This window comes from Penicillium expansum (genome assembly GCF_000769745.1).
Source record: "Penicillium expansum strain MD-8 chromosome Unknown contig190, whole genome shotgun sequence".
Classification (NCBI taxonomy): Eukaryota; Fungi; Ascomycota; class Eurotiomycetes; order Eurotiales; family Aspergillaceae; genus Penicillium; species Penicillium expansum.
This window is the reverse complement of record NW_015971406.1, coordinates 68633-83862: the sequence shown is the minus strand read 5'-3', so window position 1 is coordinate 83862 and position 15230 is coordinate 68633. Positions and strand designations below refer to the sequence as shown.

General features: G+C 50.4%; 4 protein-coding genes across 4 annotated transcripts; 2 read left to right on the top strand and 2 right to left on the bottom strand.

The window, feature by feature from the left end:
- Nucleotides 1-1973: 1973 nt before the first annotated feature.
- PEX2_056770 (uncharacterized protein) lies at nt 1974-2774 on the top strand (the record flags this gene model as incomplete). Its single annotated transcript, XM_016742951.1, has 1 exon — nt 1974-2774. The coding sequence occupies one exon, from the start codon at nt 1974-1976 to the stop codon at nt 2772-2774; it is 801 nt and encodes a 266-aa protein (XP_016595673.1).
- A 1977-nt stretch (nt 2775-4751) lies between these two features.
- Nucleotides 4752-6291, top strand: PEX2_056760 (universal stress protein; the record flags this gene model as incomplete). Its single annotated transcript, XM_016742950.1, has 3 exons — nt 4752-5062; nt 5118-5508; nt 5563-6291. The coding sequence occupies 3 exons, from the start codon at nt 4752-4754 to the stop codon at nt 6289-6291; spliced, it is 1431 nt and encodes a 476-aa protein (XP_016595672.1).
- Nucleotides 6292-7498: 1207 nt separating this feature from the next.
- On the bottom strand, nt 7499-12364 carry PEX2_056750 (putative eukaryotic translation initiation factor subunit eIF-4F; the record flags this gene model as incomplete). Its single annotated transcript, XM_016742949.1, has 6 exons — nt 7499-7649; nt 7711-8084; nt 8141-8224; nt 8289-8609; nt 8666-11575; nt 11720-12364. The coding sequence occupies 6 exons, from the start codon at nt 12362-12364 to the stop codon at nt 7499-7501; spliced, it is 4485 nt and encodes a 1494-aa protein (XP_016595671.1).
- Nucleotides 12365-13549: 1185 nt separating this feature from the next.
- Nucleotides 13550-14662, bottom strand: PEX2_056740 (HVA22/TB2/DP1 family protein; the record flags this gene model as incomplete). The annotated part of the gene is made up of 3 exons (XM_016742948.1): nt 13550-14354; nt 14419-14568; nt 14634-14662. The coding sequence occupies 3 exons, from the start codon at nt 14660-14662 to the stop codon at nt 13550-13552; spliced, it is 984 nt and encodes a 327-aa protein (XP_016595670.1).
- Between the last annotated feature and the right edge of the window lie 568 nt (nt 14663-15230).

Here is a 15230-nt window from a genome sequence, read left to right as displayed (position 1 = left end):
GACCTCATCATTTCCTAATTGGGAAATTCTTCGTATTCAGTCGATATTGTTAATCATTGATTGAAGATTAGAAGACAAATTACATACCTAGAACGTTTTCCATGAGAGAAGCCTAAAGCCTAAATAATCAGTAAAAAAAATTGAGACATTTCGTATTCGGGTATACCGTAGGGCTATGAAGTGGAGATTCGAAGTGTTTCGAAAGGGTAAGCCATGCGAGCGAACCACCTGCCCAGGTGGACCTTTTTTAAGTGCTTAGGTCATCTGAAAAGCGACTGGAGTGGACCTTGCTTCGGTGATATCCGCATGGACCTTACCTTACTAATACGCCAAGATCAAGGTCCAAGGCTGACATCTGAAAACCAGTGACCTGACCTTGGCAGGTTTGAAGTTATGTGACGCATGCCAAACACGCTATCATGGTCAGGTATGCAGTAAGGACTATACATTGTACCTGTATCCTGAAGCGAGAAACACCTAATCTAACCCCCTCCTTGCAGGGCGCAGTGTCAGGCTTCTCTCTCTGTTTTGAGCAGATTTTATGTGGGGACCAATGAAATCCGGCAATGCCGCATTGTGTGTCACATGTGGAATGTACAACGTACAACCTACTTTCTACGTTCGTAGGCAACGCTGTAGAACCGATGAGCGAACCGTTCTGGGGTACGGAGTAGTGTTGGAACTATGTTGCCTCATGGCCTCATGAGGATCTGTGCATACAACATGCCAATAGTCACTAAAGTACCTTCTTGGGCGTCCCCACCGCACAGCCTACCCATGCATGGATTCCTGGTCAATCTCGAATTCCTGGGGAATGCTAGTCTGTCACTGCTGCCAAGGCTATGCAGTGGTCGTACTCGTCTAGGGAGAGTACGGAGTACAGGCGAGGGGTAGTGTTGCATAATACAAAATACGCATACGGCAAGGTGGCTTGGCTTCCAAGGTTCAATGTTCCAAGAGCCTCCATGCTGACATGCCAACTCACTGGATAATTTGTCAACTTGGATACCTAGATAGGATCCCGACACGTCGACATGTGGTCAAAGCAATTGTCAGCTACAGTGAAATCTTATATCTTATACAACCTTGGAAGATAGATGATGTGATTTGGCATACTGTGATTGGAAATCGAACTGCTATGTAATCCAAAACCTTAGTTCCAAGGTTCTATGGAGAACCTTAAAGATTGTATCTGTAATCAAACTAACCAGAAAAGGAAAAAAATGGAATTAGGAATTAAGGAATTAAGGAATTAAGGCAACAAAATAATAAAATACAATAAACGGCAAAAGGTGCCACCGATATTCCGATCGGTTTGTTATCCTCCGATACGGACCACGGCACGGCGGATTGGTCATCCGAGCGCCGTTGTATGTGACTCACTTGCATTATCTGAAAAATTGGACATTTTGAATTAAGTACATTGGAGAATATGTACTTCTTATATATGTAAATAAGTACCTATGCTGTAAGTATCTAAGCACAGTGTGTAACGTAGCGGTGAAGATCTAGAAAATGGGAACCTTGAAAGCGAACAGTGCATTATTCATAACTCGGGGCTCGGCGTATACCCTTTCTCCATTTTTTTTATTTCCGGTGGATCTCTCATCTTCCGTAAACTCCGTTTCGGGTCGATCGGACTAAAAGGAAAAAGGAAAAAAAAAAGAAAGAAAAAAAAAAAAGAAAAAGCCTGCCTTGTCAGATTAAATATAAACCTCTTGTCCTGGAATTGTTTCTGATATCTCCAAGATCCAAGATCTACTTTTTTAAACCTGTTACACTATCGATCTCGTCCCCCCGGAAGCAACATCTGATCTATCACAGTATACTTTCATGTATAACAAAGTTGATCTACTCCCTTATCCCTTCTATCACACCGCCCCACGACGATCCACTGTGACTGGATGACGCCTAATTGAGTCACCACCAAAGAGTCATACCCAATAATCCTTCAAAAGCTCGTCTGGCCCACCATGGACTCCTCATCTGTTACCTCTAATACCTCCAAACCCTCCCCCTACTTCGACTCTCTCCTCCGTCGCCGCCAACAAAAGAAAATGAGCATCACTCAGACATACTATCTCGCCCACACCGCCCGGAAGAAGCTCACTCGTGAAGCTTCCCGGGCAGACCACGACCTGCGCTTGCTCGTTGGCCACGCAAACCTCCTCGACTCGCTGATGTACGATCTTGCCGATGCCGAGCGTGAACAAGAACGCTGGTTCAACCAGACCGTCAGCGGAGCCACCAAGGCTTCTTCTTCTTCTTCCTCTCGTCAACACATCCAATGGGCTTCGAGTGTGGTCGAAGAGCCCGAGGAAGACTGGGACCCGGAGGATGCGTCCGATTTGGACTCTGAACTCAGCGACAGCGACGACTCCGACTACGATGAGTCTGAATTCGTTATCAACACACCTCCCGTCCGCCGCCGTGCTCCATCACCGGTGGCTCACTTCCAAGATGATCTACTGGAGGAGGATGACGACGCCGACGACACAGATTCGGACTTTGAGTACGACGATTCGGAGGATCTGGACGATCTGAGCTTGACTCGCTCACCCTCACGACAGTCACCACCTGAGCTCCTCGCTGATTCAGACGGAGAGTCCGAGGACGAGGCGACACCACCTTCCCCGCCCCAGCCCACGCTGGAGGCATTCGATGAAAAGGAGCCTGCTACTACGGCTATTGCCTTGGCAGGCTCTGATCAACCCCATCTCTTTGAGCAAGGGTATTTTGGTACACAAGAGCAAACCATGATCGAGGCTTATTGATTAAGCTCGATCACTCCCACTCCGTTACGACCCCGACTACACTCTTCACCTCTCTCTCTGCCTTGTGTGCCCTAATCAAGCGATATATACGTGATACCCTGATGCTTTAATGACGATGTCTTTGGAGCGAGCTTATATTTACCATCTCTCATCTTCTATTTTCTGGCGTTTTTGGTTCGGTCGCATCTGGCGAATCTCCATTTTGGACATTTCATTGTTTTTCATGTCATATGGACATTTTATTACATATTCTCTCATCTCTTGGCTATCTGTGATAGCGGCCCAACATTCAGCTCTCCCTTCAAAGGTCGAGACTGTGCATTGGAGCGTTGAAAAACACGGGGGGAAGACATTGTGATCCCAACCGATATACACGAAAAGTGTCTTGACTTCCCCTCAGAAAACAAAATTCAATAAAAATTCTAAATCCTCAACAAACTTCCATCTACTCCGTAGCAAGTACTCCTTGGTCTATAGTACAGTAAATAGTCCTATTCAAACCGGCAGAATCGCACATGTGACCTCGTCGATCAGCGGGTCCGAGCGCGTTCCCAGCCAAATGGAAGTGCAGCTCGCCAGCACGCCATGATCTTCACCGCCGGATAAGATAGATAGATCAGAGCCAAGGGCAGATAGTGTGAGATCATCGCGGCTAGGTCGGCATAGGGCGCCGCTACGCGTTGATAGTCTGAAGGGTTTTACTAGTTCATTATTATTTACTCCGTACGTGTCCGGACACTCCACGGAGGTTGGTTAAGGAGGGGGGGGTTATATTTTTTTTCGCTTCTTTTTGCTTCGAATGGATACCTTGGCTTTGTTAGAAGTAAGGTAGTGCGGGCTCCAGATTGGGTTAGTAGATTGGGCTAGTGAGTGAAAATCTTGAGGCTGGGGGGCTTAGGCGTTTTGGGTATGCTCTTCGATTGTTGGGCGATCTGGACTGGTTATGTTATTGGTTCGGCTCTTTGGGGTTATTTGCAAGAGATCTTCCCCTATCTGGCATCATTCTCCGTTATCTGATACTCTGTATCCGTGCGGATGTCGGAGGTTCTCGAAATATGAAGTTAGTCATGTTATATGCATAAACATCATAAACTACGTGGGTCCTTTGATTGTGGCTTAGGACGGAATATGTTGCCCGAGATGTCGCAATATGCTAATCTGTACTCCTTTTATCACGTATTATTACTACAAGAATAGTCGGCCGCGTTTGCGGCCTTGTGATGTCTTTCTAGCTGGTCTTTTGAGATGTCTTTCTAGTTGGTCTTTTGAAATGTCTTCTTAGATGTGAAGGCGGTAAAAAAGGCATACTTTGTGCAAGATACTTTCCTATGTATAATCTGTGATTATTATTGTTTCGGGAATTGATGCTATACGGAGTACAGTACGGAGTATATAGCGTTGACTTGGTATTCCCGAGAACTTTTCCAACCTTTTGCTTCTTAAATGTGAATATATATATCTACAAGTACGGAGTAGAAGGGCAGGGTTCTTTCTTTTTTGACATTCCCATCTAAGCCTAGTACCCAAGTTAAGGTTTCAGATAGAACTAACATGAATTTTAATAGCTTCTTCCCCATATGAACTAGTCAACACAAATGAAGCTTCTAATTATATAGGGTTGTGTCAATCACTGGGCCCGTGGACCCCTGTCGGTGTTACATAAGCACAGTTGAGCTCCCGAATCTTATCGATAAGTGATCACCGCCCTGACCAACCGTCCTGACCCCTCGCTGCATCCGTCACTCTCCAGCTCGAGCAAGATGACTCGTGACCATTAATCTTACTGGTTTCCATTGAAAGGGCTCTCTCAAAACATGATATCAAAACCCCGCTTGGTCCTGTGGAACCCTCAACAACCCCGTGGCCGCTGATACGTGCTTTTACCTCTCGTCATTCACGTCAATATACACTCCACGAAAACCAACAGACCCGTTATACCCCTGTTCATTTGCATCAGCGCGGAAGATAAACCTCCTAATGTCTGTGCCAACCTCTCCTAAAGTCTCATCGGAGTCTGCAGGGCGACCCGAATTCAGGGATCATACGATCCCTGTTGCGGGGTCCGGCAACACCCGCAGCCTTTCTGGTGAGGTCAAGCCCAGAAGCCAACGGAGGTCCATCCAATTTAGCGTCGACGCTGCAGAGGCACAGCTCCCCACTCGCTCGGCGAGCTTCAAGGAAAAGCGGCTGTCATATGGGGATACCCCGACGAGGGAATTATTGGAAGAAAAGGAAAGGGAACAAAAAGCTGCCCAATTGAACCGAGGGCCGTCTCCACCACCGCCGAAGTATGTTTTGCTCAGAAAATATATGTGAAATGGCGTGTACTAATATATAAAGCAGAACTTACGAGCGAGGAGTCTCCTTCGACACTTTTGATAATTTCGATGCTACCGATTTCTCCCTCACGTTAAACTACAAACACAAAGGCTACCAGAGCACACGTCGCAGCAGGACGTTCTTGTGCGGAACCGACCAAAATGATTACTCCGAATTCGCCCTTGAATGGCTCATCGACGAGCTGGTGGATGACGGGGACGAGATCGTCTGTCTTCGAGCGGTGGAGAAAGACTCTCGCATAGCCAGCGATGTCGGAATCGAAGAGCGAAAGTACCGCGAGGAGGCTGAAAAGTTATTTGAGCAGGTAATCCAGAAAAACAGCCAGGATGAGAAGGCGATTAGCTTGGTGCTGGAACTTGCTGTGGGCAAGGTTGAGAGCATCATTCAACGCATGGTAACATTCCCAAGAACCCCCATTGTTACCCCATACCAATCTAACATCCCCTAGATCCGCATATACGAGCCTGCAATGCTTGTAGTCGGTACACGAGGACGCAACCTGAAAGGAGTGCACAGTCTGCTCCCAGGCTCCGTGTCCAAATACTGCCTCCAGCAATCACCCATCCCGGTGATAGTCGTTCGACCTTCACCGAAGCGCGAAAAGAAAAAGAAGAAGCGCCGCGCAGACCCAACACGGCGCAGCTACAACCATATCCTGGAAATGAGTGAGCAGCGCGGCAGTCAGATATTCGGCGCCAGTCCCAGCAACGATAGCAGCACTTCCATGCTGCCAGACGAGGAGGCTGCAGTAGCGAAGGCACTTGGACTCCCCGCATCATACGCGAATGCGGCCTCGCGCAGTTCTTTGTCGGTCTCAGACCGTAGCAGCATTAGCCACGATGACTCCGACTCAACTTACCCTATTCGGAACTCACTGGATGCAGTGGTTATGTCGAGTCCTGGTATCGGAAGTCCAGCAGGTAGCTCTCAGGAGAGCGTCGTTACTAGCAATAGTGTTCAGCCATCTCCTTCGCCTTCGCTGGACAAGACTGTGATCTCGCCGTCTCCATCCGATCATCCCGATTCTCCCGAGTCAGTCTTCCCTACCGAGGTTGACAGGCCACATGAGGCGAATGAGCCCTCCGACTCAACCAAGAATCCCGTGTCTATCCCGGTGATTGAAGTGTCAGATAATGACAACGACAAAAGCGACAACACGAAGGAATCTGAATCCTGAAAAGCATGGCTTGCCTGGTCTGTAGTGGCTCTTTATCTCCATTTCTGCCATTTTGCGCGCATTGCGCTATACATTACACCGTCGCGCTTTCTCGCATACTCACGATCCATACGAACCATCCGATTTCACACCTCACGTTGCTTCGGTCTCTTGCTATCAAACGGAGTAAACGTCGGGAATCACGTCGTTTCGCGACGGGACTGACAGTTATACCCCAGCTCAATACCCTCATCGCTTATTGTTCTTCGGGATGTTCTGACCTGGTTACACGTTTCACATGTTTTGGCCATGTGTATTTCTCTCCCCTCTTGTGCCTACAGTGAGAATTCACCGAATGAATCCATAGACATTGATTGCCTAGTCTCCTACAGATGTGTAGATCTCCTGTAACTATTTGATTACTCGTAGTCACTAAGTAGTATACCTAAGTAAGTCCAGGTCTACCTATGGATACTGATCCAGGCTATCAGAAGTCCATAGTCACATTTAGTACACTTACATGGATCTATATACAATAGAGGAGGTCCTAGTTTCTTATAGAGAAAGATATCATAAGTAGCCAGGAGGCGAAGCATTCATTCAATCACATTAAAGCTGAGTGTTGCTCCGGGTATTGAGAAAAAAGGACAAGGTCAAGAGAAAAGCAAGGGCAAGAGCAAAAGGGAGAATATGCAAAGCACGAGAATGGAGAAAGAGAAAAAGAGCAAAAGAAACATCATCAAACCCTTCATCACCGTCATAATCAGCCTTTCCATGCCAGTTTCCACTTCCACAGTAAAATCCCCCTACTAGATGTGCAGAAGACAGGAATATGAAATAGAAAGTGATTCAGCAAGTCCAATTGCAAGCAAAGTCCTACTCTCAATCACGGTTCGACACCCATTTCTCAATTCAAAGAAAAGAGAAGAAGAAGAAGAGGGAAAAAGAAACAATAAGAATTGAAAAAGATGTCAAAATTGTACACTATGAATCGGGTCCCTTTTTCGAAAGAAGTTCAAAAAAGTAAAACCAGCCGTGATAAAGTGAGAAAAAAAGGAAGTCCTAGGGGATAACCGACCAGTCGGAAAATGCAGAGGGACGACCGATTAAAAACAAAGGCGCATGGCTTTCCTCACGGGAAAAAAACAATGAAAAATGACGAAAATGAAGAAATCTTTTTGTGAACCAAGAAAATGGAAAACGTTGATCATTAACTCCTAAGGACTTTCTATGCTGTGGATTCGCCGTCCTTGATAGACGGGGTTTTTGAGGGACGACGCTCCGCGGCCGCGGGCTGCGACTTGGTGAGCATCGGGGAAGTGGGGTTTGACGGCGGCGAGGTGGCCATGTTATCCCGATCTTCAAGGGCAGCAAGCGCGCTGGGGAGGGTATTAGCATGGGGAGCTCCGGAGGAGAAAAGCATTGGGGGTGGTTGCGTACCTGAAAGCATTCATGGAAGAGTTGTCTTCCTTCTTGCTACCGGTAGGAGTGCCGGTGCGGCTGCTGGCAGCGCTGTCGTCGCTACCACGGACTAGGCTACCGCCGGGACCGAGGTTCTTGCGGCCGCTGTTGGTACGCGAGCCGAGAAGGCTGGAAGGACTGAATGACATGGGCTGGTTGGTGTTGCGAGTCGCACGCAGGCGGCGGAGATCGTCAGTGCCAACCTTGCTAGAGGCGTAATCGGGGGGAGGGGCCTGGTTTCCGTATCCGAAGCCGCGGGCGTCACCGCGACCCATGGGGATGCGGCCACCGCCTCCACGGTTGCTGGACTGGCGCTGGCGTTCAGCTTCAGCGGCTTGTGCGGCACGGGCAGCCTGTTTCAAGAGTTAGAGATGAGATACGGTGGGTTACAGCGATGCAGGTTACTTACAGCCTCGCGAATCTCAATGATGGTCTGAGGACCCTTATCGGCATCCTTGGAGGCCCAGCGGGCGGAACGCAGATCAATAATATCCTGGAAACCATGTTAGTATTCTTTCTTTTACTCCCACAAGACGAGTAACTAGGGAGAAACTTACCAGAAGCATGAAGCGAAGACGGCTGGGCAAGTTGGGTGTCTCAACCATCAGGTGAATGCGAGCAAAGTAGGCGTCCATCATGGCAGGTCCCTTCTCAGAGGCATCGAGACTGGCACCAATGGTGCGCAGCAGACTGGTCAAACTCTCGACCTCGGCTTCATCGGGGATACCCTCGTAGTCCACAAGCTTCTTAACACACTCGTGCATGATACGCTCCGTAAGCATGCCAAGCTTGTAAAGTTCACCAATGAACTTGACGAGACCAAGACCACGACGCTTAGCGGCAGCAGCGATGTAGTATTCATCAGACATCATTGCAATCTGTGATCGATTATTAGTACAGGGAGAAAACAAGGTTTAGCTGCATATCGACATACCTCTTCAGTAGTGCCCTCGGGCTTATCAGGCAGGTTGGTTTTCCAGCCACGCTCGAACTCTTCTTGGCAGCGGTTGAGCAGGTACTTGCGGAACAGACTTCCACCAGCGACAACGGTGCCATTTCGGTCACGAATATTCTCATCCTTAATTTCTGGGCTCATGCTCTCCAGCATGCTCTTACAGAACTTGGCGTACATAGGGGCCCAGTGAGCCTCATCAGTAGCCTTCTCGAATGTGAGTTGGATGACCTGGCGCAGGGTACGACCGTCGGTCTCATCCTTGGACTGGGAGACAATCGCAAGGATCTGACCAGAGATACGGTCGAAGTTCTCGGGTGTCATCTTGTTGAGAGCAGACTTAACCTTGCGCTGCACGACATCCGGTGCCAAGTAGCCGGTATCACCACCAGGGGCGGGACCAGCAGCACCTTGGCCAACACTGCGAGGCTTCCAGCCAGTTGCGGTAGTTTGAATTGCCTTCAGATCCATGCCGGCGGTAAGAGGCATCGACTTGTTTTGCGCCTCGTCTCCTCGGCCACCGTGCTTCTTCTGTCGGCTGTCGTTGCGGGGACCCTTGCTCGAGCTGCCACGAGGAGGAACACCGGCAGAGTTTTGGCGAATGTTTCCAATAGGACCCATGCCACCAGGGCCGCCCCGTCCGAATTGGAAGGACGCATTGCGGCTGCCCATCGGTCCGCTACCCATAGGGGGCATCTGACCAGGTCGGCCTGTGAAGTTGCCCATGCTGGGGAAGGCTCCTGAGGGACCCATGGTGCCGCTACGAGAGCCAGCACGGCTACCCATGCTAGGAGTGCGGGCGGACTGGGGACGGGAAGAGTCGGTGGGATCACCGACTGTGTCCCGCAGACGGGCGTCCCAGTCGATGGAGATCTTGTCCTTGAATACAGCCTGGAATTGCAGCAGGAAGTCCCGATCGTAGTGGAACTTGCGGCCTTCGGGCGCAACAGAGTTCATCTCGGTGCTGGGAGGGGTGATGGTCGATGGGTAAGTGATCTTGCTGAGGTCTTCCAAGAACTTGGCACTCTGCAAAGACTTCATGCCTGCGGTTGCTTGCTGGGGCTCGGTGGGCTTGGGGGTATCGAGCTTGAGGCCAGCGGGCTTCTTGGGAATAGCGCTGGCGGGCTTGGCTGGCGGTCCCATGTCGGATGAAACAGGAGTAGCGGCACCGCTGTCGGCAGGGGTGGAAGACTCAGTGGCGCTGTATCCACCCTTCTTGAGCGAGGCAAACGCATCCTTGGTATCATCCTGGGCGGCTTCGCCGCCTCCGGTACGGGCGGCGTTCTCGCGGGCAATCTCGCGAGCCTCGGCCTCAGCCTCGGCCTTCTTCATGTTGGCCTCGTAGTTCTCAAGTTCCTCGCGCTCCTTGCGTGCGGCTTCTTCCTTCTTGGCTTGCTTAGCGCGGTTGTAGTCCTCCTCAGCGGCGCGCTCCTTGGCTTCAATCTCGGCCATTTCACGCTCGATGGCATCAAAGTCGATCTCATCGTCATCCGCGGGGGCGGGAGCGGGGGCGGGGGCTGGAGCAGGAGCCTTCTTGGGCTCTTCGGCGGGGGCAGCAACCTCCTTTGATTCTTCAGCAGCAACCACCTTCTTGGGCTCCTCGACGGGAGCGGCCTTATCCTTGATGCTAAGATCTTCAACGGCAGCCCGGACAGACTCAGTATCATCCTTCTTGGCTTCGGTGGTCTTGCGAGCTGCCTCATCAGCCAGACGCTGCTTCTGAGCAGCCTCGTCCTGCTGAATCTTCAGGCGAACGGCATCCTTCAGCTCCTGTTTCTTCTCCTCGTCGGTCTTCGTGGCATTCGGCTTGCTCTCGGTACGAGTGTGCTCAGACGCGCTGGCAGTGCGAGGGGGAGGAGTGGATGTGGGAGGAGGAGTGAACTTGACGGGCGAAGGAGTGGCACGAGCAGGGGATGCGGGGTTCTTTTCGAAGGTCTTGACTGAGCCGCTGTTAGGGTCCTTGATGATGATTGGGCTCTTCTTAGCTGAGGGGATGATGAAGTGAGGCTTGGGAGCGGGGCTGTTGGATGCGCGGCTGCCAGTGTGGGTGTGGCCTGCGACAGCAGGACCAGTGGGTGCCGGTCCTTGGCCGACGCTCGAACCTGGACGATCAGTAGATACCTGGGAGGGAGTACGTGAAAGTGGGGTCGCCTGAGGCATGGGGTTAGGGAATTGCTGTCCCATGTACTGAGGGTTGTAGGGCATGCCAGCAGCACGAGGTTGGGGAGACGGCGGGCCCATGTAGTAACCACCATTCGGGTTGTAGTAACCAGCGTAGTTGGGATCGTAGGCGTTGGGGAATGACTGTTGAAATTTAACCATTGTTAGAATCTGTTCGAACTGGCCACTTTCAGGCGCAAGATCCACGGGGCACTCGGGTGAGTATGCAGGTTTGTCTTTGCGCCTCCAAGAGCTGGTAAGGTTTCTTTGGGGACGACGCCAGGGATCCTGGGAAGTACGAGAAGGGGGGGATCTCACAGCTTGAGGGCCCATGTGCTGACCGTAACCGTAAGGTTGCTGAGGCATCTGGGGGTGTGCCATCGGAACCTGGTTCATTTGAGGAGTGGTAGGGTTAACGTTGGCCAGGGCAGGGCTGCGGTTGGCTTGGTGAGGCGAGTTCGGGTAGGGCGCCAAAGGACGGCCCTGGTTTGAGCCGTGAAACTGGGGACCCATGTTAGGACCGCCTCGCGGCTGGTTGGGAGTCTGACGGAAACCGGGGTTAGGAGAGTATGGCATCTGCTGTCCCTGGTAGCCGGTCTGGGAGTAACCGCGACCGCGACCACCCTGGTAGCTGGAACGTCCGGGGCCGTTGCCCATGTGGTTGCTCATATCGCTGTGGGTAGATTGGGAGGACTCGCGACGCAAGTGCTGAGCACCGTGTGCGAGAGAAGCCTATGAAATCGAACACATCTATGTGAGCAAAAACAAGTACAAAAACGATGGGGACTTAGAAAAAGTCGCGCACAGGTGGTGCCACGCTTTATCCACATTTGCGCGCCCAAGATCACTCAAAAGGGAAGGAGTCGAGAAACTTACGTTGGCATCAGCAGATTCTCCGAAGCTACCGAAGTTCGGCACATTTCCTTGCGCCTGGTAAGTCGATGGGGGTGGGCGACCGCCGCTGGATGCGGGCTGAGGAATAGGCGAGGGAGAAGTCTGAGGAGAAGTCACCCGGGGGTTTGTCGAAGGGGCACCAAGTCCAGCCTGGGCCTGGTTAGAGGCCGGCACAGCGGGAGCACCCATGTTGGGAGAACTCTGCTGGAATCCGAACTGAAGACTGTTGGGCCGACTGGCCGGGCCACCGCCGTTGGGCATGTAGCCGGAGGTACCGCTCGATGTGATGGTCACAGAGGGCTTGCGAGAGTGATCGCCGGAGGAAGCAGCCGAAGCAGTGGGAGCTCCATTGACAATGGTCACGCCAGAAGAGGCCGACTGTTGAGATTGATTTTGCATGGGTTTGCCGTTCACAGATACGGAGCTCGACTGCCCATGTTGCGCTGAACCGCCCACGGTGGCGGGTGCGGCGGTAGAGTCCGTCGCGGACTTCTTAGTTGCGTTTGCGTAAGATCTGGCTGGCGCCTGGGTGGCAGCCAGGGGGGTAGAGGATGCGGGCTGGGTCGAAGCGGCGGGAGTAGCGGTGCTTTGTCCTTGGTTGCCCGACTGAGGAGGGTTCGAGCTCATTAGACAGGTTGTACGTCTAAACGCGCGAAGAGGGAGGAAATTTCGTGAAAAAAAGACGAAGGTGATGTCAGTACGCGGAGGCGTAACAAGGCCACATCCAAACCTAACTGCAGGTCGTTAAAAGGGATGAAACTTGATAAGAAAAAAAAGGAAAACGAGTTTCCGAAATACACAGAAGACCAGGTACGCAGCAAGAGCAGCGTTTTGGTCGACAGTGTGGATTTAAAAGGGTTGTTTCAAAGGGTAGAGGATGGTGGGAGGGAAAAAATTCAAGGTGAAAAAAAATATTCGGGTTTGTGGAAAACGAAAGTGCAGAACGAAAGAGAGTTGGGTTCCGGTGTCGACCAACGTACCTTTGAATGTGTTTTATGTGATGGATTCTCTTAAGAATCTCTAGAAACAATGAAATTAATGAAATTTCCGAAAGAGAAGTGAGAGTAAAATAGAAAAAGATCGAGAGGGACTATGTCTACAACGCCACCCACCTGTTACAAAGAATCTATGGAGTACAGTGTATAGTTACATAGTGAAGTATAGTATATATAAGCCTCAATGTACATAAAATGAGTGACCCATAGATATTACCAAACAATAACTATGACTCTACTATGCCTCTTGAGTCCTTTCTATTCATCTGGAACCTGACAGACCCTCCTTATGTCCCCAAATGCCCCATTTTACCCGTTTGCCACTATGATGACCCCATATCTACATCTACTACATCTACATCTATACAAGATACTTAGGTACTCGGGTATTTAAAAGTACACTATGTATACATGTCATAGATGGTTCCCCTTCTTATCTCCTAAATGCACCCCTGGCTCAATAACACTCAATAGTAGCCATCAAGGCACAGGGATATCAAATACTTCCCCATATCCCCCCCCCGTCCGTCCGTCCTTGCAGTGCATCTGCGTGAACTCTTTTATGCAAGGCTATTCCTCCGACCGGAGGGATTCGGCTTAACATCCTCGGTTGTTCTTAGTGATATTTCAGCTAATATTCAATTCAAATTCGAATAAACTGTTATCTAGCAAAGGAAAACCCCCATCCCATGGAAACATTGCATGTCTCCCATCCCCATCTCTCACCCAGCAAGAGCAAATTGTTCAAGTTCTATTTTGGTTTTCTTGTTCTACTCGATACACCCCTGTTAAAAGCGGAACATCTCCGCGGACAAACTCATGATCGATCGTGCCCGGCGGCGCGCGACCGGGCAATCTCATCGACAGCCCGCGCCGCAAATTCAGCACCAGATGAGGCAGAGGAATCTTGCTCGCTGTTGAACCAACCAGATTTCCATCCACTGCTAGTCTTTCGTTCCGAGCGACGACCTATATCCTCATCATCAACCACCTCAAACGAGTTCTCGCTGCGGTTCTTACGCAACGGCACGCCGTAGGCAAGATCATCAGCCTCAAGCCCACCTCGAGGGGTGCTCTGCTCCTCCTGTGCTAGAGTCGACCTGAGGTGATCTAGCAGCTCTCGCTGCGAGGAAATAAAGTGAGCCTTCTCGGCCCCAGACATAGACTGCATCTGGCGCTGGAGAAGATTGCCACTGGCCGAAAGTTCCTCGTCCCGCGCTTCCCGGGTCTTTCCAGATGTGACTGACCCCACGGCAGTGCTGAGAACAGAAAACCAATCATTTGTGTTGGCGGCCGCCCCGGGAGCTCCGGCAACGGGGATGTTGAACCGCGATAGTAGCGACTGCGCGTAGGAAGCGGCACCTGGCTGAGGGGGTGTCGTGGGGCGTTGCGGGGGGAGACCCAAGACTTTCTGCCGGATCAAATCGATGGCTTGGTAGAAGTATTGAAGACCCAGTGCCTTGGCCCGCTCATGGGTGTGGCCGATCATCTCTTCGATCTCCCGCTCATGGTGTGTCAAGAACGGGTCCACGTAGTCTTGGTACAGTAAGCGCGCCCCTTGCGTCTGAGGGAGGACAAGATAGGACATGAAACCGAGGCGGATCCAGCTATAGAATGGGAACCTGAACAATTATCGAGTCACAATTAGCTTAAGATCCTCTTAAAACGGAACAGGTTGAACTATACCATCCGATGATAAAGACTGTCCAGGACTCAGCCAACAGAATTACTGAAAGCACCACCCAGTACATCAGCCATGGTGCGAGTTGTGAGGGGTCAGAAGAACGAAGAGCTTTGTAAGAAGCGAAAACGGGGAAGAGGATCGTGATGACCGAGCTATAGAGATAGATCTGCGTTAGGTTGCGGATCTTTTCCCGGGGTATATGATGATTTGAACTTACGACAACAAGTCCGCAAAGATTCCAAACATGATGAAGCCTGGGTGAATTGAAGATGTGAAAAAAAGAAAATCCCTGGGGATTTTGTGTCTTCAGTCAGCCCCGCTGATCTGAGACGAACACCGAAGTTGAACAAAAAAAAAATAAAAAGAGGAGAACAAGGCAACAAAGATAGTTCAGGGGTATATATGATTTAAAAAAAGAAATCAAACAGTCGCAACTGTAAAAATAGAAATAGTACTCCGTACCCCGTACACCTAAATCATTTCACGATAGACTCCCTTATTCAAGAGAACTGCATTTCCCATTTGGGCAAAGAATCAATGTGTTGACGTCACGCGAGACCCTTTTTTTTTGTTTTGCATTGTTAATGATTCAGTCATGTGTTTGGAAGACAATGGATATCTCGGACATAGATCTCCATATATTTTAGATCTTGTTTTTAAGAATCATGTTATTATCTTAAATATGGTACTGGAGGCACAAGCCCGACAAGGCACATGTCGCTAACGAGTGGCCCAATCACCCGAGATGCCTTAACTAGTTCCTTTCGACATATGATGGCCCGTTCCTCTTTCTCTTCCAGCATTACATTTTCTT